Source organism: Montipora capricornis, chromosome 10 (assembly GCF_036669925.1).
Source record: "Montipora capricornis isolate CH-2021 chromosome 10, ASM3666992v2, whole genome shotgun sequence".
In the NCBI taxonomy this organism is placed as follows: Eukaryota; Metazoa; Cnidaria; class Anthozoa; order Scleractinia; family Acroporidae; genus Montipora; species Montipora capricornis.
The window spans coordinates 3,551,670-3,573,225 of record NC_090892.1 but is presented as its reverse complement, the minus strand read 5'-3'; the positions used below and the strand labels follow the sequence as shown (position 1 = coordinate 3,573,225).

The 21,556-nt window shown below is 39.7% G+C and overlaps 1 protein-coding gene across 1 annotated transcript; it reads right to left on the bottom strand.

Annotated features, from left to right (window-relative positions):
* Window positions 1–8,761: 8,761 nt before the first annotated feature.
* Window positions 8,762–20,151, bottom strand: LOC138019274 (uncharacterized). Its single transcript, XM_068866005.1, has 6 exons — window positions 19,626–20,151; window positions 16,971–17,266; window positions 16,074–16,155; window positions 14,174–14,399; window positions 11,495–11,655; window positions 8,762–10,409 (listed from the first exon to the last, which is right to left on the bottom strand). The coding sequence occupies exons 1-6, from the start codon at window positions 20,041–20,043 to the stop codon at window positions 10,186–10,188; spliced, it is 1,407 nt and encodes a 468-aa protein (XP_068722106.1). The 5' UTR covers window positions 20,044–20,151; the 3' UTR covers window positions 8,762–10,185.
* Window positions 20,152–21,556: the final 1,405 nt, after the last annotated feature.

Here is a 21,556-nt window from a genome sequence, read left to right as displayed (position 1 = left end):
GTCTAAGTCAAACGAGATATCACTACCTGAAAGCCTGATTTCAGCTCAATTGTCTTCATGCAATCGCTTGATCATGCTAGAGAGCGTGTACGTGTAAATTAACAAACCGCTGAGTTTTTGATGGTATCACTCGGCTATTGAAGCTTGATTCAGATTTGCAATACTTACCAACGATAAACTTCAGTAGGCACCTAAGGCAAACAACCACCTTTTCTTCACAGCAGGGGTCAGTGGATGATCTCCAATGATTAAGTTTTCAAATTTTCCCCCCGCGCATTTCACTAATCGCAGAACTAAAGCTTTTAGCTCTGTGGAGACAATTCTGATTATTTTATAAGCGTTGCGCATCCGTCCTTGGACGAATAATTCTTTTTCATGTTTCACGACAATCCGTGTGACAAATCAATTACCAGTCTTTACTCGTAAGCCATGGAAGTTTTAATTTCAGTTAAAAAGATACCAATCGCTCGCCATTTTCCGATTTTCGACATGAGCATTGAGACTGCACTTCACCACCCTTATTGCCTGATGGAACGCATCAGTAAACAATTTAATTTCTGTACAAGTTGAATTGTGAAGTATCCAAATTGTATGAATATGTTCTGGCATTCATCCCGTCGATTTTCTACCTGCAATCAACACTGAGAAGAATTGTGGATTTTATTAGTTCCATGCATGTAAAGGAAAAGCCTTTCAGTTTTCCATTTTTTTTAGCGCGCTTAGGCCTTTTTCACAGCTAAACAAACGTTAAACTATAATTTCGACGTCGCAGGGATTTTACGGAAATGCACTTTGCATGGGGCTGCACAATTTTTAATGTGGTCGCTGTGTATTTTTTCTCATAACTGCGGTTTCTCTAAACCAAACAAGTCTGTTCTGTGACTATGCCGGAAAAACGCGACACTTTACCACTGAGTTGACAAGATTCGACTCCAGTTGAAACATTCTGAAATTATTTAAGATCATGTCTTGGATATCAAACGTTCGATTTGAATCGAATCGCTCGCAGCAGCCTTCTCAGACGGGCTGTACGGGCGGTATAACGTAAATGTATAAGTTATTTTGCTTCTTGACTTGAAAATGATATCGTCGTTCATTGTTCTGGTATCAGAAAGTCGAAGCTTTCTGTGAATACCGCACTGACGTTTTTGCCCCAATGACTAGAGTGAAAAGGGTTTGTTATTGAATCGATCCCAAGTAGAGTAGGGATACCAAAAAAAGTATTTATAGGGAGGCAATTTTTGCTGACGTGAAGAGGTTTGAGTCTGTGCCAAGTGAATACCACGCCGTGACCGGAAATTCCCGGGAAATTCAAAACCATATTGCATTATTAAGCACTTAACCTTCATCGGTCTTGGCGGTGAATCGAGTATTATTTTGCATTATCCGAGTGTCCGAAACTCACAGATTCGTTGGTGGAGATACTACGATTTTCCTTAGTGAACGTGCGCAGTTTCTTTGCCATTTCGAAAAAGATAAGAAAAATCCAACAAATATTAAAGCAAACTGTTAGCTTAAGCTTTAAGGATTCATTTGACGTCTGGTAATTAACCATAAGATGGATTTAAAAAAAAGGAAGACATCATAATCAGGCAAAAACCAAGTATGCAGGATGATAATATATTTTGTATGAAGAAGATTTTCTTTCCGGTTTAGACGACCTTGACAAAATTTGTACTTCAGTCGGTCCAGCTCTGGCATTTAGACAAGTTGCGAATTTTTGACTAAAAGGCAAAATGTGCGCACGTCAATGATTCCCAGTGCAAAGTTTCAAACGCGAACCTTTCACCTTGGACAACAGCCAATACATAAACGGATTTCAAGGAAAATGTAAACACTTCCACTGAAGTCTCCCCTCAGATTTACGAGCCAAAAAAAAAACTAGATGAAGGGATGAAACCATGATTTGCCAGGAAACCCTGGGATTTTTAAGGTAGCCGTACTGAGAAGAAAATACTAACAGGGCCACCCAACGTCAATTTTTGGAAAATAACTGTTCGGAAGACGATTTGAGATCTAGAACTTTCGAAACATTTGTTGTAAAATTTCTTGCTTGCCTGCCTGTCCTAGGATTTTCGAACATCTGAAAAATGGTATAATTGTCGATTTTTACCCTAAAAAGGTCACCTAAAAAGGTCACTCATCGGGAACCTATTTTCTGGCTGAAATTTTCGAAAAGGTAAGTTTTGATCCCTATAGTTTTCGAAACACTAAACTTTCAGCTAGGAAATCCGAACAGATGAAAAAATTTTAGGGGATAAAAATATGCCTATATCTACTGTTTAAATACTAGAATACGTTTAACAATGCTATGTTTAAGTGGTTTTGAACTATATTCTCGTTGGGTGCCCCTGATACTAAGCTGCTATGTCTTATCTACTGTCCTCCCCATCTTGCACTCCTCTCCTCCTCCACCCACAAGAATGCAATTTTGTATTACGTCCAGTTCATCAATTTCTCGCTGGGCGGGAATTCTCCACACGTTGATTTCGAACGCGAGCGTGACAACTTCACGTGATCATATTTGTCTATGCAACTCAGGCCGGATCATCGGACTTCTGCCGATACATCGCCAAGGCCAAGTGCAACTCACAGATGTTGTCGATGCTTACTATACAGTAATTTCCTTTCTTAAAATGGTGAAGCAACTTGAAGGAATCGACCGTAAACTCTATGAGTTAGAAAATTCGACATCATCCTTCGTTGATTTTACAATTAGAATGTTATGCTTTCACTTCTCACTGATAAAGTGAAACATTTGGAGAGAAATGAGCTCCGACTTGACAAAAAAAAATCCTCTATGTCTGAACAAATATCTTTTGTCTCAGTCTTACGTGAGGGTTAAATATTGGTTGCATGCCCTTCATTTCCAAGGTGATGAGAAAATGCATGAAACCTTTATGCTTTTTACCTCTATAGTTACTTTGTTGCATGTTCCTCTTTGATCAAAAGTTTCTTCTTCGGCCTGAAGAGAATTTTGCATGAGTTTCTCTATCTGAATATTTCTTTTGTAACGAGCAATACTTAGGGGCTTATGTTGTTACAGTGCATGTTATTACAATTGCTTACAAAAGGATTGAACAGCTCTTAAACATTGACCTTGGCTCGAGGATGCGAATGTGTCCCTACAGGCCGACGAAGGAGTAGGGCTGATGGCTGTATGTTTCGTATGTGCCATGCAACTTTGACAATTTCCGGTTGTGAATACACAATAAGTGAGAAAAGATACAAGTCCTTTTTTTCGTGAGATCCAATCAGTTATATAAGAGTCTATAAGTGTCTTAGCTTTCGTTAGACCTGCTTGCTGTTCCTTTGAAGTGTTTATGTATTCCAAGTGTGGCATAATTTATGCGCAACTTACTGGTCAAGAAATTATGTCATTCGTTTAATTCAAATAGAGTTGGTTCTAGGGCGTTGGTATCCTTAACCAAAGTTTCTTTTGCATCGAAAGAAGGTTTCTGATGGAAAGTCATGACTCAGAAAACAAAAACAGTGGCTCTAAACTGAATAGCGAAGTAGGAGACTTCACACTGAAGAGTTTGGAGTTGTGGGATTTAGAAAAACCACGGAGGACTAGATTATCTGACAGTATGAAATGACTGAATAAATGTAATAAAATGACGAATGAATTCTTTGCGCTTCTGCAATCTGAATTCAACAAACTGAGTACGAATGCCATGGAAATAAAAGCTCATTTAACAAGCAACTTTTTATACTTTGCTTATCCATCAAAGCAAAAGCTACTGCTTCGATCATAATTATTTGTAGCAATTATACAGCTGTAGTACTCGGGTGCTTAATCAATTAAGAAACTCAAGTATAGCACAGCCTCGTCTGTGCCAAATATTGAAGTAACATCACCGGGCTTATGACTTGACAAATGATGACACTAATAAAGGGCGATTTATTACAGAAGCGACTTGATGAAAATCATGGTATTATTTTTCCTTGATTACACCAACTTGCTGCCAGGAACCGGTTAGGTATGAAAATGTAATGATCTCAAGGAAAACCACGTGTGCCAGTCTACTTAAGATAACAAGGGGGCAATTGTCACTAAGCGACGATGTGACCGCTGGAAATGTGCACCCTCCATGGAATTAAGGATAGCATCAGCTGTGCATATACTTAAGTCACGAAAAGACAATGAACTTTATTTAAATGTCAACTGTATTTAGCGCTGAGCACTAATTGGGAACATCACTGTACAGAAATCAAATCAAATCAAATCAAATCAACGCAGCCTTGGTCTTTGAGGAGCCGAGGGGAAATCCGCAGAAAAACCGTGTCAAGCCGCAGTACCCGGAGCAAAACAAACTCAACCCACATCTGACACCGAGTCTGGGAATCGAATCCAGGTCACATTGGTGGGAGAATGCTCTCACCACTGCGCTATCCTGCATCATCTTCCAAACATCTTGTCAACGTTGACAGTTTTGAAGGCTGTCAGCTATCTTTAACAAAACTTAAACTGAGTGAAAGATCATGGAATGTTGAATATTACCTCAAAAAAGTTGAACACCGAATAGATGTCATGAAATTTTCTACAGCAGGCAGTTAGCCAAGCCAATTTGATATGACACTGTCATAAAAGCCTGCAGTCAAGTGTCTCTTGGCTGAGATTCATTAAGGTCACTTAAAAAGGCAACGTTCATTCGTTAAAATGTACGTCTCAAGCCAGCGTTTGAAGCATGAATAGCGTCAGTTTTAAGGCGTTTAAATCGACTAATAGTATTTTGCAGCAGATCGATACATGAGGAGTACCAGTGCATGGTGGTGTAGTATAGTGAGAGCATTCGTCTCCCGCCAATGTAGCCTTGCTTGCTCCATATGTGGGTTGAATTTGTTGGTTCTCTGCTCCAAGAGGTTTTTCTCGGCCGGGATTCCGACCGATTTTCCCCTATCCTAAAAAGCTTGTAATCGTTTTAGGAATAAATGGGTTAAAATCATCTTTTTGTCCGATATCATCTTACTGTTTTAGTATATACTAAAACAACTATTCACCTCAGTGTCGGTGGCTACTGGAATATTTATCCAGCTCCACTGGAGCTGGCCAAAAAGCTGGGTTGGCTTTGGTGAATAGTTGCGGTTTAATTATTATACGATTCGGGAACCGGTCCAGGAAAAAATCTTGAATGACTTTCAAGACCTCGAGTGATAAAACCGCTCTCTTGTAAGGGTTTTGGGGCACGCTCCTTGGAACATCTCCCGCGATCTACACTCATTCCGACAGGATCTCACCTATTTCCGTAAAAAGTGGTGGAAACCGGTCTGACGTATGACATCAAGTGTGGTAGAATCTGGGATTTACATTAATGTGAACACGCACTGTCGCTCACATTAAAATTCAACATTGGCAATGAATGTACGTGGTCAGCCATTACAGTGATCATGAAGAAGAGGAAGTATGTCGGCAGGAGAAATTTGCATCAGATATGAAGTTACTCGTTAATAAAACTGATCTATTATTTTTGTTCTTGACATGTCGCAATGACCAATGTGATTCCCGGAAACCCATGAGAATAAGCCGGAGGTCCCGTCTCACAAATAACTTCCATGTTCATTAGTTCCCTGTGGGACGTTGAAGAACCCACACACTATTCGAGAAGAGTAGGGGATGAAGTTCCCGGTGTTGTGGCTGTCCTCTGTGATTATATGGGTGGGTGGGTATAGCAGGTCCACATCAGCTGAATAGCTGCCAAAACGTCAACCTGCTTAAACAAATAAATAACAAACAAACAGAGGGACCCAGAAAAAGGAGAAGCATCGATGCGTACTTGACCCGTACCTTTCTACAATGATCCTTAGGCTATATCCAAGAACACGTTTCTGGTATTAACTGGGAAGGTCTCAGACGACTTGCCATTTCTTTTTAGGCAACTCTCCAACTGGTATTGTTATCTTCCGTGTGAAAACCTTTGAGACGCAAATTAGCGATGACACACGTATAAATGTAAACAAGAAGGTTGTAATATTATTAATAAGAAAGCCTTAACCATTTCCGATGACTTACGTTTCCGGTCGTCCCGGGCACAGGCCTAAAACACGCACTGCCCACGACCCTCGAAATATACTGGGTTTACGAACCATATTTCATGCATTTGCTCACGTCCATTTATTTCGCACTGCAGATTCATTTATTATGAAGTTCTTTGATTCGAGGTTGACTGACAAAAATTACAAATCTTTTCAATTATATAAACAACGCAGGAATCTGCCTAAGACAACATCGGAATCGTTGTTTTGAGGAAGTACTTATAACCCCTCGATTTATGGTGGTGGGAAAAACCCAGGCGGTTATCATGACAAGCACTACCCGCACGTAGAGATGTTGACGTTCCGACAAGCTTATGACGCAGAAGGGTTCTAATTAACAGCTGGGCGTCTCCTCTTTAGCTACAGCCGCTGGTATTGAAGATCGTTAGATCGGAGTATAAGATGTCTAAATAGGACTACAACTTTCAGATTATGAGCAAGCTGACTTGCCGGGAAGCTAATGCGCGTACTTTGTAAGAAAAACTTACACCAAGTGTCAAGATAGTTCGCTGGGAGCAGGGTTGGCGAGTTCATCCGCTTTCCCCTAATGTTTGATGACAAGAGCAGGACCTTTCCTCTGCCATATACAATCTTTGTGCGTATCGTTCTATTTTTAGAACGCCACGAGTTCTTTGTCTTTGCACACACTGTTGACTAAAGTTGTCGTTAAACGAAGACAAAAACAGCAAAACCAATGTATGCAAATTGTGTAAACTGATATAAATTGACGTAAATATGAGTCCCCTGCTGAAGAGTTACGTGCAAAGGTTGACTCAAGGATATAGTGCACAGCAAGTCTTTTTGACGACGAGTCTGGTGGTCGAAGCGACCAGAAGAGCAGGGAGGTTTTAGGTTCAAAGCTCGGCCGGAGCAAAAACAACTGAAGAGAAAGTCCTGCCTTTAACGAACGAAATCATATATGAAATGAATCATACATTGAACTGCGATATGAAATCGAGTGAAGCTATGATCCTCGCAGTTTTGAACGCAATTTTAGCAATTTCGTAGAGAAGCCTCAAAAATTTAGGACTTCAACGGGGTTTGAACCCGTGACCTCGCGATGCCGGTACGCGACGCTCTAAAGGCCATGTTACACGAGGCAATTTTTCTTGCAACTAGCAACGCAACGATGACGAATAAAAAACCTTTCAAGTTGCAGAGGAGGTGTCACACGTTTGCAACTCTTTATTTCGCGAGCGAAAGATGAGCTCTGATTGGCCCATTCTGACAAAATTGCGTTGCGAGTTGCAGAGGGGATGTCACATGCAAGCAACTTGTCTCGCAACGTTGCGAAGAGTAGAAGGTCGTTCTACTTTTCTCGCAACTCGCAAATGGGGTGTTACACGTGAATTTTTTCTCGCAACTTGCAACGCAACGTTTGTTGCGATGCGAGTTGCAAGAAAAATGCCTTGTGTAACATGGCCTTAACCAACTGAGCTCACGCAAGTGTTGTAAGATGTTGGAAGCTGGTCACTTGATTAATATCGTATATCATTTCGTTCGTTGATTCACTCATCAAGGGAACATATGAACCCACAAATGACCAGCTCTCAACGTCAGGGGGCTTTTTAGCTTTTGCCGTATTATCACTCGCCAACAAATAATGATAAACACTGCAAAAGCCCAAAGGCTCACGGATATATTTTTTATTTCCTTATTTTCTCTGCTAACACAAGTTCTGGGACACAGTGTCCTAAATTAAGGATAATAATAAATTCAAAGAAAACTACGAATTAACAATAATCGTTAATTTAGAGGACAGATCATGTTGTAAAGAACCCAGGAACAGTTCGAGAAGAGTTTTGGACCTACAATCGTAGTCCCCCGTGTGGTGGTCTCTCACTCATTCTGTTCTGTGGACACCTGTGAAATCCACTATCCAGTTGATTGTAAACAGCACGCCATAAAGCAGTCTGACAAAGTTCCCTCACAAAGCGTCGTACCCTTACCCATGAAAAGCCTTAAGGGGATGGTGAATTAAGTATTCATTATTCATTCAGTCCTCTCTATTTCGTGAGCATTTTCTCCAAGATCTCTAGATTTTCTTACTTGACTGATTCAGTTTTCCTCAGATTGCTTACCTTCGGATGTCCAGTTGTTTCTCAGATGTTTGATGAATGATGTTTCGCTTGTACACCTAAGAAGGATTTCCGCCTTTTACAGAGATGTCCAGACAGGCATCGCTGTTAACCCTTACAGAGCCTGGTTCAAATAATTAATAATTCATGAATGACAGCCAACATTAACCCAGTCATCAGACCGGATAAATTTATTCGGTGGATAAGTCACTTTATCATATGACCCGTGTGATTCGATTTTAGAGGATTTGGTCGCTTTTAAACATCCAAGTTATTTACAGCCAGAAAAACAAAGGCAAACAACATATTCGATAACTTTTCTGTGTAAATTTTTGTAACTTTTGTCCAAAATTCATATTCTGAGTGCTCATGAATGGTATAAAGATCCCATATGATAAAATGCTTATTGACTGAGTTAAGGTCGGGCTGGACAGGAAATATTTGGCCCGAGGGCCAAATATTTTCCCGTCCGGCCCTCCTACTAAGTCAATAAGTACATAGTAGAAAAACATTGGACAACGTTTGACGTGAATGTATATTCTACGCATTAGTTAGTGACCAATCCACTGGATAGAGTTATACCGCCTTTGAACTACTGGGTTCAGAAGACCAATTTTTCGACACAGAGATACAGGACGACAAATGCATGATATTTACAAACCCTTGTATTGTTTTAAAACGTCAACTTATTGCAGGCTTCAAATAAGCCATGAAAGGGAACATAGGGACTTGAATACGATTACTTTAAAGAACAACATGTGTGAAAAATGGGAGCTGAAATAAATTGACATTGCAACGATTATCTTACATATTACGACAGAAAATGATTTGCGGCTAAAAAGGTCATACCTTCAATTAGAAACACCGACACACAACAATACCGAGAACAAAAGAAGAAAAACAAGCGAGGATTGATTCCAGACAAACACAAAATAGAAAAAAAAAACAACTAGTGATATACGTTGTTTTTCCTTTATACAATGGACTTTTTCGCTAATACAAGTTTCTAGTGAATCTTGGGTCGTTCCAGTCCTTTGGGGAAGTAAACGAAGAAAATGTACAGCTTTGCTTTTTCTTCGACGTTCGCCCCAACAAAAGACCGGAATGACCTAGCATTCATTTGGGACGTACTGTGAACGAAATAGTCTATTCTTAGTTTGCATCCACGTGATGAGACGGCCATGTTTGTGTACAAAACAACAGAAAAAGGCCCCACAAGTTTTGCATAATAATAGAGTCAATCTTAAAAGACATTTTACGCCATTGTTCTGTACACCAACATGGCGGGCTATGACGTCAGATGCAAACTATTCGAGTCTCTGATTCCTAATTTTTGGCCCATTTAAAACACAAGCATTGCAATTTTTATAAACAAAAGTAGCCATTCCGCAGAAAAAGGTGTACTAGATCAGTTTATCGTATATATTACATCTTTTAGAATGGATATTGTTCTCTTTTTAGTGGAATATGAAAAAAAAAAAAAAGCCAAAAAAACAAAAACACACCTTTAACTGTGTTGCCACTACGTTCATAACGAAAAACGAAAAACAAAATGTTAACAATTCCGGAATATTCATAACTGAACTTGGGACAATTCGTCGACATACTTTACAATACTGCATTGATCGCTGTGATTGCACAAATCCTTAATTTGATTTCTGGAAAGATGGAAATATCACCAGGAATCTAGATTTCTCTCGGTGTGTTAGAAGAGACGATACGTCTACCTCATCCATCTGAGTCCAAACTGGCCGCCAATTTTAAAATTCTATTGTCTTTATTTAAGTGAACCCTTGTTGCTTAGGTCTTGAGCTAAAAATTCAAAGCAATATTTTTCTTTACCTTGACCGAGACTGCGAGGTCCAATGCGAATGAAAACAAAGAATGTTAAAATGGCAGCCATTTGGATAAGAGGTGTATTATCTACCATGGGCACTTGCAGAAGCACAACCTGGAATGGAAGGAGTTTGCATGCAACGCCGTAATACAATACCAATAGACATTTCAATTGCAATTTTCAGACTGAAATTTCTCTAAAAAAAATCAATGCACTAAGTGCTGCTTGCCCGCTTTAATTTTGTTGTGGCTTGTATGACAAGATACTCCGAATCACGGACTGCTGTGATTTGATGGACTGGTGACTAGGCGGCCTGATGGCAGCAGGTTCCAGGACCTCAGCGGGAGGGACATAGACACTCTGTTGGGTCTGGGGACGAGCTGAGTGGCGGGAAACAGAGGGCCTTTGGTGTGTAAACACACGGGGAGATGAGCGTGATTGGAGTCGGCTTCTAATCTCTGAAGAAGAAACAAGCGATCGATGAGAACAGGGTTCATTATCCTTTAGTTATCAAGTGCTACTCTGAGTTTCGTAAAATAAAGACCTCACTGAGCACTTCGATACATCGAAAAATCGGCCGCGAATGAGACTATGCCCTCCAATCATCGATAAGGTTGAAATCAAAGTGACATTCAAGTGCAACTAAACTGAAATATTTTTCGTGTACAATATTAATCCCAACACCAAAGCAAACACTTTTTCCAATTCTTACCTCAAGATTTCGCTTTTTATCTGCTGTGCAAGACACGCAAAGTTATCAAAACTTGCAGTAATTTGGACACACGACCGTTATGTGAGAGACATGGGTCTAGTCTCGATTTACGTCACAAACTGCTTTGCAATGGAAAATTTCTTATAAAACAGGAATGCAAAGCAGTTACTGACGTAAAATCGCGAATAGATCCATGTCTCTCACAACAAGGCCGAGGGTGGTCCCAAATTACTGCTAGTTCTGCCAAGTTTACGTGGCTTGCACGGCACAGAAAGAGCGAATTTGTGGGTAACAATGGTGACATATCATTTGTTTGGTTTGGATGGGGAGATTTACATTAGGAACGAAAAATATTTGAGTTTAGGTGTACTTTGACCTTAGGTAACCTTAACCTTAAGCAAGTTTAGTCGTTTTAGATTTGAAGCTTCACTTTTTATGAAAACTCAACAACAAACGTCGTTTGTCCGATGACCGTCCTGTTGAGGCACGGCTCTATCCCTAAGTTGATGACAAAAAAATACCTTGCAATGTAAAACATCCTCTATAAATTGAAATACCAAGCTGCATGTAACGTATTTTAGTTGTAGACCCCTGCGTCTTACCAGCTGAACTGTGGAATATTAGACTGCCAACTTCAACTTTACGCATCAAGTGCGGTCCGTGAGATGCGAAATCGCAAGGAATAACGAAATATATATATCTTTTATGTTGCTTAGATTTAACTTTTTCAGAAAAAAAAAACACAGTATTGGGGGCAATTATAAAGATCTCCCACACCACTCTTTGTCTTTTGACACAATCTTCCACGACCTTCTTTTTTTCATATTTTACCTTCAATTTCTGCTTCAGCCGTCCCGGGCCTTGGTTTACCGAACTCGATCACCGCTTCTTTCTTTTTCTCCATAGCAATAAATGGGGAACTGGGCTTATTAGCCGGGCTTGTCCATTGGTACTGGGTATAACCTTGTGAGCCACCAGCCGAGCAGGGTGTCCTGAGAAAGCATACAAACAGAAAATGAACATAACGCTCACGAAAAAATCGAAAGGGCAGTAACATAAGACGGTGATTTGATGTTGCCGTGGGCGTTGAGACTTGACACTTGTGCTGACACAGCAGCAGTAAGGAATCCGGATGTTTCGCCAAGAATTCGTTTCACCAGTAAGGTGATTGGTTCACAATCAAGTCGATTCGCCAAAAAACGTGAAGTCACTAAAGTAGCCTGCGTAGCTGGCGGTCAGTGGTGGGCGCGAGAGGCAAAGCCGCTCGGAGAATGGGGAGGGGCGCTTTAAACAGCGTTGTGAACAGCGCCCCTGCCCATTCTCCGAGCGGTTTTCTGAGCCCGCGAGACTTAGCACCCCCAGCAAACCATTGTTTTAACGAAAACCGCTGGTCAGCAACCCGCCAACAATACCGCCAGCTACGCAGGCTGTCACAAAATGCGCAGAAAGTTATTAATAAGACACAATTCTTCCCTTCACGTAAGATGTCACGGTGGGCGACACTTCAGTGTTGGCGAATCACCTTGTTCGCGAAGGAGTTGAGGGCGAAACGACCGTGAAACCAGCAGTAAATATGCGGACACATAATCCACTTTGTTCGAGAGTTTTTTTTTCCTTCTGGGATAGTTTAAACTTATGACGCACGCATAAGCACAACCCATATCCACAAACGCATTTGACTTGGGCTAATGCTTGCTGCGGCGATGAAAACAAGGCCTTAGGGATAGAAATAAATTCCGCAACATTCACAAAAAAGGAAGTGCTTTCTAATACAAACTTAAGATAAAACGAAAGAGAAGAGCTCAAATGAAGGGACACAAGAGAGTTATTTGAAATAAGTGAGTGGGTCCAAGCGTCATGAGATGTGGCAAGTTTGGAAAGGAGAGTGATTGATTGATCCTCGGCTAGATATCGCAGCTGCGTTTCTTATGTACGAAATCCTCATTGAGAATTTTGAAGAATTCAAAGACAGGAGAAATAGATGACAAAATGGTAGTTTAATCAAAGAACCGATGAATATAGAAAAACCAAACCCCAAAATTTCTTGCCAAAAATTTGAAGGTCTTGCAGAGTGCCTTCAAAGTAATAATTTAAAACGCGCATTGTAAAAGCAGTTTTACAGTTTTTTGGTTGAATCCACGTTGCATCCACATTTCCCTATTACAATGTACTTATATGATTCTTGTTAATGACACTACAACATTAACTTTTGGTCGCCTTTGATTGGTGAAAATGATAGTATAAAACCATAGGAGAATGTTGTGAAATGTGCGTGGCTGGGGAATAAATGGAAAATAGCATGAAACTGTTCCTTAAAATAGCTTCAATTACAATGGCTCTTTTGGCAAGCTTTTCAAGATCTAGTATGATCCTCAAAGATCTCGCAAGGTTTGTTCACCCGAGTTTATTAGAGCATATGGAGCAAATTCAAATATGATGAAAGGAAAGATTAGAAAGAATGAGAGGGAAAGTAACAACCTGTTAGCGCGAGAGCAGAACCCTGAAGAGTCAGAGAAGAACTTTGGGTAGTCAAGCCAGACATGAAGCTGTACAAAGGAAGTATCAAAAGAGAAAGAGAACTGTATTAGTCACACAGAGTACAGTTCAATGTCAATTATCAGTCTAGACTTGGTAACGAAAAAAAAAACATGTATGAATACACTGAAGGACTGTACATGTAGAGGCGAAGTAGAGATAGACACCTGCGAATTCAAATGTAACAGATTTAAATGTAACAGCTGTAAATGTAATCATAAAATTCACTTTATGTGTGCATACAAATGTCACTTACTGTTGTTGTACAAAACACAAAAATATGGTTGAAGTGTATTAACCTCCATAATAAACACTGACACTTAACCCTTAAGGCCTGAGGGGGCACCCATTGACGAGTAAAATCGTTTGGCGTTAGACAGGGTAAAATCTATAAGTGGCCACTGGGAGTTAAAGGGTCAATATGGGCATAGTTTTTGAGTGCACCTGTATGATGTTAAATGAAGGGTTTGAATCAACATTTAGGCGAAATCAGTACCAGGGTAGAAAGTATAAATTGATAATTGTTGGAATCTGGATAAGGTAAGTTTCAATGTCTACACATCACAGAAATTTATAGATTTATAGTTTTAGATGTGATTTTTTTGAGGTCCCATGATTTATGAGTCAAATGGTCAATGAGTCAATGAGTTATATGCACTGTCATGAGTCAATGAGACTCACAGTCAATATAGCAATAATTTATTGATTAAGCCGAAGCCCTCGTTTCAGTGATTAGGCCTAAGCACTCTCTGAAATTTTAGCTTTCATTTTATGGCGTAGGGTAACTGCACTAACTCATTTAACTCATTGACTCATGACTCATGACTCATGACTCACTGACTCATTGACTCATAAATACTTGATACTCGATTTTTTTTGACACTGAGATATTTTTTTTTTTTTTTTTTTTTTTTTGACACTGAGATATTGATTTACAAGTACCATTAAAAAAAATTACTGACACTGTGCCATTACCTTGGTTTTTCAGCATCTTCTTTCTCTCTTTTCTTTCTCTCCATCTCTTCTTTTTCCCTTTTCTTGGCTTCATTGTACTTTTGAATCCCTTCTAAGTCCAGGCTTGACTCCTGCTGCAGCAACTGATCATCATACATTGGAGACTTCATCACTTCATTGTATCCTTCCCTGAAGTCATTGTCACATGTACACACTGCGCGAATCATGTCAAGTACAATTTCCTTTTCTATCAGGACCAACAAAATAATGAGATTATGAATCCAAGTAAACAGGATTTGATTTAAGGTAATTTTTTTACTGTCAATAAAAGCTGTGTGACTTTCTTTTTGGCAGGTCCATGATTGTTTAGTGTGTGTATTGCATGAATCTTTTTTTTTTTGATAGAAATGAAACAGACTGTAGTGTTTTATTCTTACAGGAATTATTTTTTTGGAATTTTTTGAGAATGTGAAATACCGGTAAATAAAAAAATTTACCCATTGACCCCTGGGAGGGAGACTTCACAGATTTTACTCCGTCTAATGCCAGACAAGTTTAATCATCAACTGAGGACATCCTAGGGCGTTTGAGGTGTCAATGGGTTAACCCTTTGACGTCCAAACCGGCCTAAGCCGCTATCTGCAAACAGATTACCGGTAAACAATATTGTTTCAGTTGAAGAACAATCCAACAAGTCGTCACCCAGCCGAACTGGTTCAGTGATCGTAGTTTAAAACTACAATCACTGAACCAGCTTGGCTGGGTGACGACTTGTTGAAAGAGGTACCGTAAATTCTTTTACCTATCTGGGTAATCTTGTTGACACCCGCGGGAGGCGGGGATGGGGGCAGAAGCAGATGTTAAAGCCATATTTGGCAAAGCAAGAGCAGTTTTTCTGCAGTTAAAGAACGTCTGGAGCTCCAAAGATCTGACACTTCAGTTCAGACTAAGATTAGGATCTTTAACAGCAATGTCAAACCTGTTCTACTATATGGGTCAAAGACTTGTCCAGAGAACAACAGTGGCAACTACAAAGAAGATGCAGACCTTTATCAACTCATGTCTACAAAAAATCTTGCGGATACGTTGGCCAATCACCATCAACAACGAAGACCTATGGCAAAGAACCAACCAGAGGCCTGCAGATGCTGAGATCATGATGAGACATTGGAGATGGATAGGCCATACTCTCCAAAAGACTTCGACCAATATCACAAGACAAGCCTTGTCTTGGAATCCCCAGGGAAAGAGCAAAAGGGGACGGCATAGGAACTCGTGGAGACGGGACTTGGAAGCAAACATAAAGAGATTGGGGCTGACCTGGAGTCAGCTAGAAAGGAAAGCCCAGGAAGGAGATAGCGGGAGAACTCATGTAGGTGGCCTATGCCCCAGGAAGGGTACTAGGCATAAGTAACTGTAAGTAATATAAGTAAGTGAAGAACAATGTCTATAGATTTCTCACTTGACACTGACACTGGGGATATTTTGACTGAGTTTCACCCATTCAAACCTCAAATGCCCAAGAACCCCCCCCCCCACCCCCCCTTCCTTTGACCAGTAGAATCATCTGGCGTCAGACAGAGTAAAATCTATAATTTAATTGTCACTCTCAGAGGTCAATGGGTTAATGTACCCGTATTTTCATCTTCAGACTAGTATATTATTTCTTTGCCTTCACAGTCACTTTCTGTCTCTGACAATCAACACCGACCGTTACAACCATTTCATTGATCCTAGTAGGACTAAATTAACTTTATGTGGTGCAAATTGTTTTCTAATGCAACGGTATTGGTCCCATACTCTTGCACAAGAAACTGAGTTGTTTCGTTTATTTTAAATGTGAAACATTCTTTTGTTTAAAATTGTCTCACTTTGGACAATTTAATATCTGTTAATGAAAAAGATTAAACAAGGTACTTACCTTTTTCAGGGGCATATATAAGCCATGATTTGATGCTGTCAGGATGAGTTGGCTTCAGAATATCAATCAACAGATTAAGCACCTTGTGAAAAAATTGCAGAACAAGTTTATGATTTGGCATTACTTGCTTAAAATAAATGATAACTCTTAATGAATCACTGAAAAGATTTTATGTAACTTAACTCTTAGAGAGAAGTGCCCCCAACCTTAATATTATTCTTTTGCTGAGATGAAACGATTTACCCATTGCAAAAATAGTCTGCCAATTAAAATTTTCACTTCATAATTCCAATTTTTGTGCACTGTAAATGTTAACAAAACCAGAAGTTGTTTGTCCCATGGTATGAGCTACATGTACAAGTACTAGTGTGAAGCATCAGCCTGTTCCTGAGAGGACATTTCAAACTGCTTTGCATGGCAAAATTAGTTTCAAAACTGTAACATAAAACAGTTTGTATTTATGTCATCTCAGGGATAGACCCATGAATGACTCCAGACCATGGTGGGGGACAAACGACTGCCAAGGTTGTTAACTGTATGCAACTCATGTGGCCTTCTAAAAGTGAAACCGCAACCAGTTAATGGAAAATACTAGTTTTATGGTGCTGAATTTTGGTTTTTGCAAAAATAAATGTCAAAAAATTGAGGTTAGGGGCACTTTGATTAAGTCCAAGGAATAAACTGATTCTCTAAATTAACATTTGCTCTCTTAACCCAATATCCTACACAAAGTATTATATTATATAATTTAATGTAAGTCAGAATTTTAGCAAGTGGATGATTTTTTTTGGGACCTTCCCAATCTCATCTATCTGAAGAAAAAAAAGGGAGAAAAAAGAAACAGTCTTCACATACTGTGTCTTTGATCTTAACAGAGTTTTTACTGACTGTACTTACAGTAAGGTCAGCATCTGATTCTGCAGTGATATGCTGCAAGGGGAGCCCCTGTGGCAAAATAGAAGATGAGTCGCCTTGATTTTGCTCTCCTTGCCTTGATGGAGGTTTCACACCATTTTTGGAAGGATTAGGAAGCTCATGACCCCTGGATGGAGGTGGCCTTTCTCCTTGTCTTGATCCATTTCTTGATGGTGGTACTTGGTAACTTGTTGTATTTGTGTATGGGTTTTTACTTTTGATGCCTGAAGCTTCAGTGAACTTTTTAAGTTCTTCTCGCCATCGTTGTGTTATTGGAACTAAAACATCCAACAATAATTTTTAAAAAGTTAAAACAATTGGTTCTCTTGGCCATTATCATGGTTATTCCAGGAAGTTTGTACTGAATTGTATATCACGTTCACCAAAGATACTGTAAATAAGTTTAATTTTACTTTTCATTTTTTTGTTAACTTACAAGAATTTAATGTAACCTCAAATCTATTCGTACATGCACCATTATAAAGATTGATTCACTGGTAAAATGAATCTGAAGCACTGGAAATTGTTTAGCAAATTGCTTATATTTTTCCAAACCAATCCAAAATCCAAATAGTCCACTTTCTGTATTGTAATGAAAGGAGTCTAAACTGATAATAATTTCTTTCTGTTGCTTGAAAGAAGGTGCTTACACATGGAATCTCATGGCAATACCAAGTTTCAATAATGCACAGTTCAAGTGGGTGTTTTTCACATCATGGTTCATCTTGGTTATCTAACTCATCCCAACGGAAAGACCTGATGAACATTCACCACGAAAGCCTGTTGACTATGATGCTGTGGATCAGCTTTTTGCGAAAAGATACCCCCGAAGAATGCTTCTTGTTGATTCCATCTTTGATGAAGCACATGCAAAATTGAAAAACATATTAAATGAAGTATATGACTTTGTATATTTTTATCATAGTTTTATTAATTCAAATTTCCATTGTTTTTACGCAGCTTTGTTATATTTCGATGCAAAAAGAATGGCATTTTAACTTTAAATGTGAGATATTCAAATACGCTGATTTGAATTTTCCAGGGGAGGAAGACCCTGGAACTTGCCTTTCATCAAAAACCCTTTGCTAAAAACTTGGATCTGCCCCAGGAATGAGTTTGCTCTAGCTCCTTCCAAAACAATATGTAAACAAATAGTAGAGATCAATGATAGAAAATCGGCATGAATTTGAAACAGTCCAAGAATCTTATGGGTACCGTATTATTTAACACCTCCTTAGTTTGTTTCAGAGAGTTTTCAACACTCAAGCTAATGTAAAACAGCCTCTACCAGCCAACCAGACTTGCACATATTAATACCATAGCCGAGACCATTTTAGGGGTTTTTATGTGGATATACATGTAAAGGTTGGTAAAGACTTGCTTCCATATCTCAAAGTGCCCTTGGACATGGAGGGCCTAGGAACAACAAAACTGAAACAACCCAAACCCATAAAAAAATGCTAACCTTAGACCTATTTAACATTGTCTAAAGCATAATTATTGTTTTAGGCCTAATGTTAGCATTTTTGTAAAGGTTTGGGTTGTTTCAGCTGTTGTAGCCTTCACCCGCCACCGCCACCCCTGGCCCCTCACGTCCAAGGACACTTTGAGATATGGAAACAAGTATTTACCGCAGAGGTTGTTAATTAATGCAGGATGGTGTCGATAACGACGATAGACTGAATCGACGTCTGTGTCCTAGTAACTAAAAACTACAATTTTATCCGTGCAAAAACGAAAAGCAAAAAATGTGCTTATCATAAAAGAAGTTCAGACATTGTAATAAAAATAAAGCAAAAATTAATAGGAACTAAGACATTTGTTTAATGCCTAAAAAGGCACAAGAATAACACCGAGGTAAACATAATAATTAAATATTTATTAAAAATTGTGACCAGTCTCAAAAGTGGAAATGCAAACAAAGGTAAGATCGGAATAGCTGAGAACATCACATTTATTTGCTTTGAAATTCACAGACTGAAAATCATTCAAGGATGTTCGTCATTGAATTGAGGACGAATTCCCTTCAGAGAGTAAGGAAGGCTTATTTACACTGTAATTATGTATGCATTTTTCAAGCTAGATGGGTGGTTATTAACACTTGTTGAGGTCAACTGGGTAGTGGAGCAATAGGCCATTTTACAGTTGTTTGCTCAGCGACCTAGCCTATGAATGGCTGCGAGGCTGCCGGTGACTTTGTATTGATACAGCCCCGGCTGCTTTTATCATGTAAATTGTGTTTTTGTAATTCTAATTAGTCCGTATTAACATTACAAAAGCACGAAGGTTTGTATCAAAACAGGGTCACCGGCAGCCTCGCTTCCATTCTTAGGCCAGGTAACTTAGCTACAACTGTAAAATGGTCTAATTGATTAGGGCTTGTTAAAGCCTGAATATTTTCAGCCGCCTCCTCCGTCTCTGCCCGAGTGACTTAGCGTGCGGAAGAGGACGCTGAAATTCAAGGTGTATTCGGGCCATTTTATTGTAATCATAAAATTGGCTAATACTTTAATAAATTATTAAGATGAATGCCGTCACCTGCAAGCAAAACAATACGGGACTAATACCACGTTGCTAAGTAGTTATGGACGGTCATTATTAAACACTCGCCAAACAAAAAAAAAATGACTGTCTTACCTAAACCGATTGAAGGAACAGCTTTTTCCTTGGCATAGACCACGGTATCCGCATTGATGGGCAGCCGCAAACCATGGTTTGATTTCAAAGGTCGTTGCCGCATTTGGTCGATAGTTGGAGTGCTAACCATGTACCGTCCAACGTCTTCTTCAACTCCAGGAGAATCAATCACTGTGCACACGGGTACATTTAAAAGTCCTTTCATGTGTCTGACTCTTTGTGGATGGGGATTGTGTCTCGCAAAGAAGGGATTTCTACTGTTCCGACTTGGAAAGCTACTTGTACTTAGAGACGAAGCGCTTCTAGGCCACGCATACCGACTTGTAAGTGGCATTTTGTCGTCGAAGTTCTCTTGAATTGTGCCTCGAACGAGAAGTGGCTGTCCTCCGCTTGGTGTAAAGGTAGGCATATCTTCCATTCCCCGGTTAAAAACACTAATTTATGAAGTTCTGTTGCCCAAAGTGTGGACGTCTTCAAGGCATTCCCTCCGTGCGGCCTCGAAGTGATCGAATAACAAGTCAACTCACTGTAATCATTCGGCTTGTTCTAATTGGCTGTCATATCGCCATGGAAATATGCAAATTACACGAACAAGAACAACAAGGATACAAGACCACACAGGCAGATGGACGGACATCCCTATTCCGCGGTTTAAAAATACGAAATTTAACAAAATTTCATGTAAATCAAAAGATACCCAAAAACTAAGCCTGGAGAATAAACTGAAGTCACACACTAGATTCAAAATTACTCTTTGCAACTCCATATATTCTCACTCAATAAAACAGGGGTGGTACGAGCGGCAGCGGTCGTTTTAGTCCATAAGATCAAAGGCCAATGATATCCTGCCATCTTGATCAAAGAAGAAGCAGTCAAATGATTTGATGCTTCTCTGGTTAAAGGATCGATGAATGTAAGTTTAATACAAAGCAACAATTTAAGACCCCATCCTCGGAGACCCAGGGGTAGTCAGTCGAGACGGGACGAGAAAATCACGGGCAAGATCAGGACTGGCGTTAAGTTTTCAAGTAAGGCGAGAAGAGCCCCTGGGAACATACCTTTTACCCCCCCCCCCCCTTCCCGGGGGTACTTTAGGAATTTCTGGGTGGGGATGTGCCGCTGGGACCCTGGAACCCTTAGCCTATACCAGAGCTAGTTTCAGCTGGGTTTTGCTACCCTGTACTAGAGTAAAGGAAAGGAAAGGAACTTTTATTTAAGTGTCTAATCTTCTAGCGCTGTAGAGCACTAATCGGGGACACTGTAAATTGAAATTAACAAGTTAACGCAAATGAAATCAAGTGTTGGTTTTTGAGGAGAGGGGAAAACCGGAGTAACCGGAGAAAAACCTCTCGGTGCAAAGTAGAGAACCAACAAACTCAACCCACATCTGACACCGAGTCTGGGAATGGAACACGGGACATATTGGAGGCGAGTGCTCTCACTACTGCGCCATCCTAGCACCCCAAATTACTCCTATCCTAGAATAGCTGTTTTCCAGAAACTGAGGTCACTAGCACAGTCTAAAGCAAAGCCAAAACAAAACCTTATACCACAATCACTTCTTTCTTTAAAAAGGATTTGTTTATACTTGTCCAGCAATGCCAAGCACGAACGTACGCTTTATCAAGACAATAATTTTTTTAATTTTAACCAGTATAATACAACCGATTTTTATCTGAATCCCGATTTTTGACAGTTAATAATATCCAGTAGAGGTCTATGATAGTCATCTCTCAACGCTGTTGAGGCTGAGTCGTGAAAATTTAAACTTGCCGATTTCATTTTTTTTATATTTTTGAGTAGCAATTCCTGGTTTCCTTTGTCACTCTAGATAAAATCTTCAACCAACTGGTCAGTTTCGTGAAAAATGATACCCTATTCTAGACCCAAACGCTCTGATTTATGTACCCTATGCTAGAGTAAACTGCTTG

Coding starts and splice junctions, on each gene's coding strand:
- LOC138019274 (XM_068866005.1), bottom strand. CDS start 20,043: ATGGAAGATATGCCTACCTTTACACCAAGCGGAGGACAGCCACTTCTC. Junction 16,156..16,970: donor AATCAGATGCTGACCTTACT/GTAAGTACAGTC, acceptor TTTTTTCACAAG/GTGCTTAATCTGTTGATTGA. Junction 14,400..16,073: donor TATATATGCCCCTGAAAAAG/GTAAGTACCTTG, acceptor TGGTCCTGATAG/AAAAGGAAATTGTACTTGAC.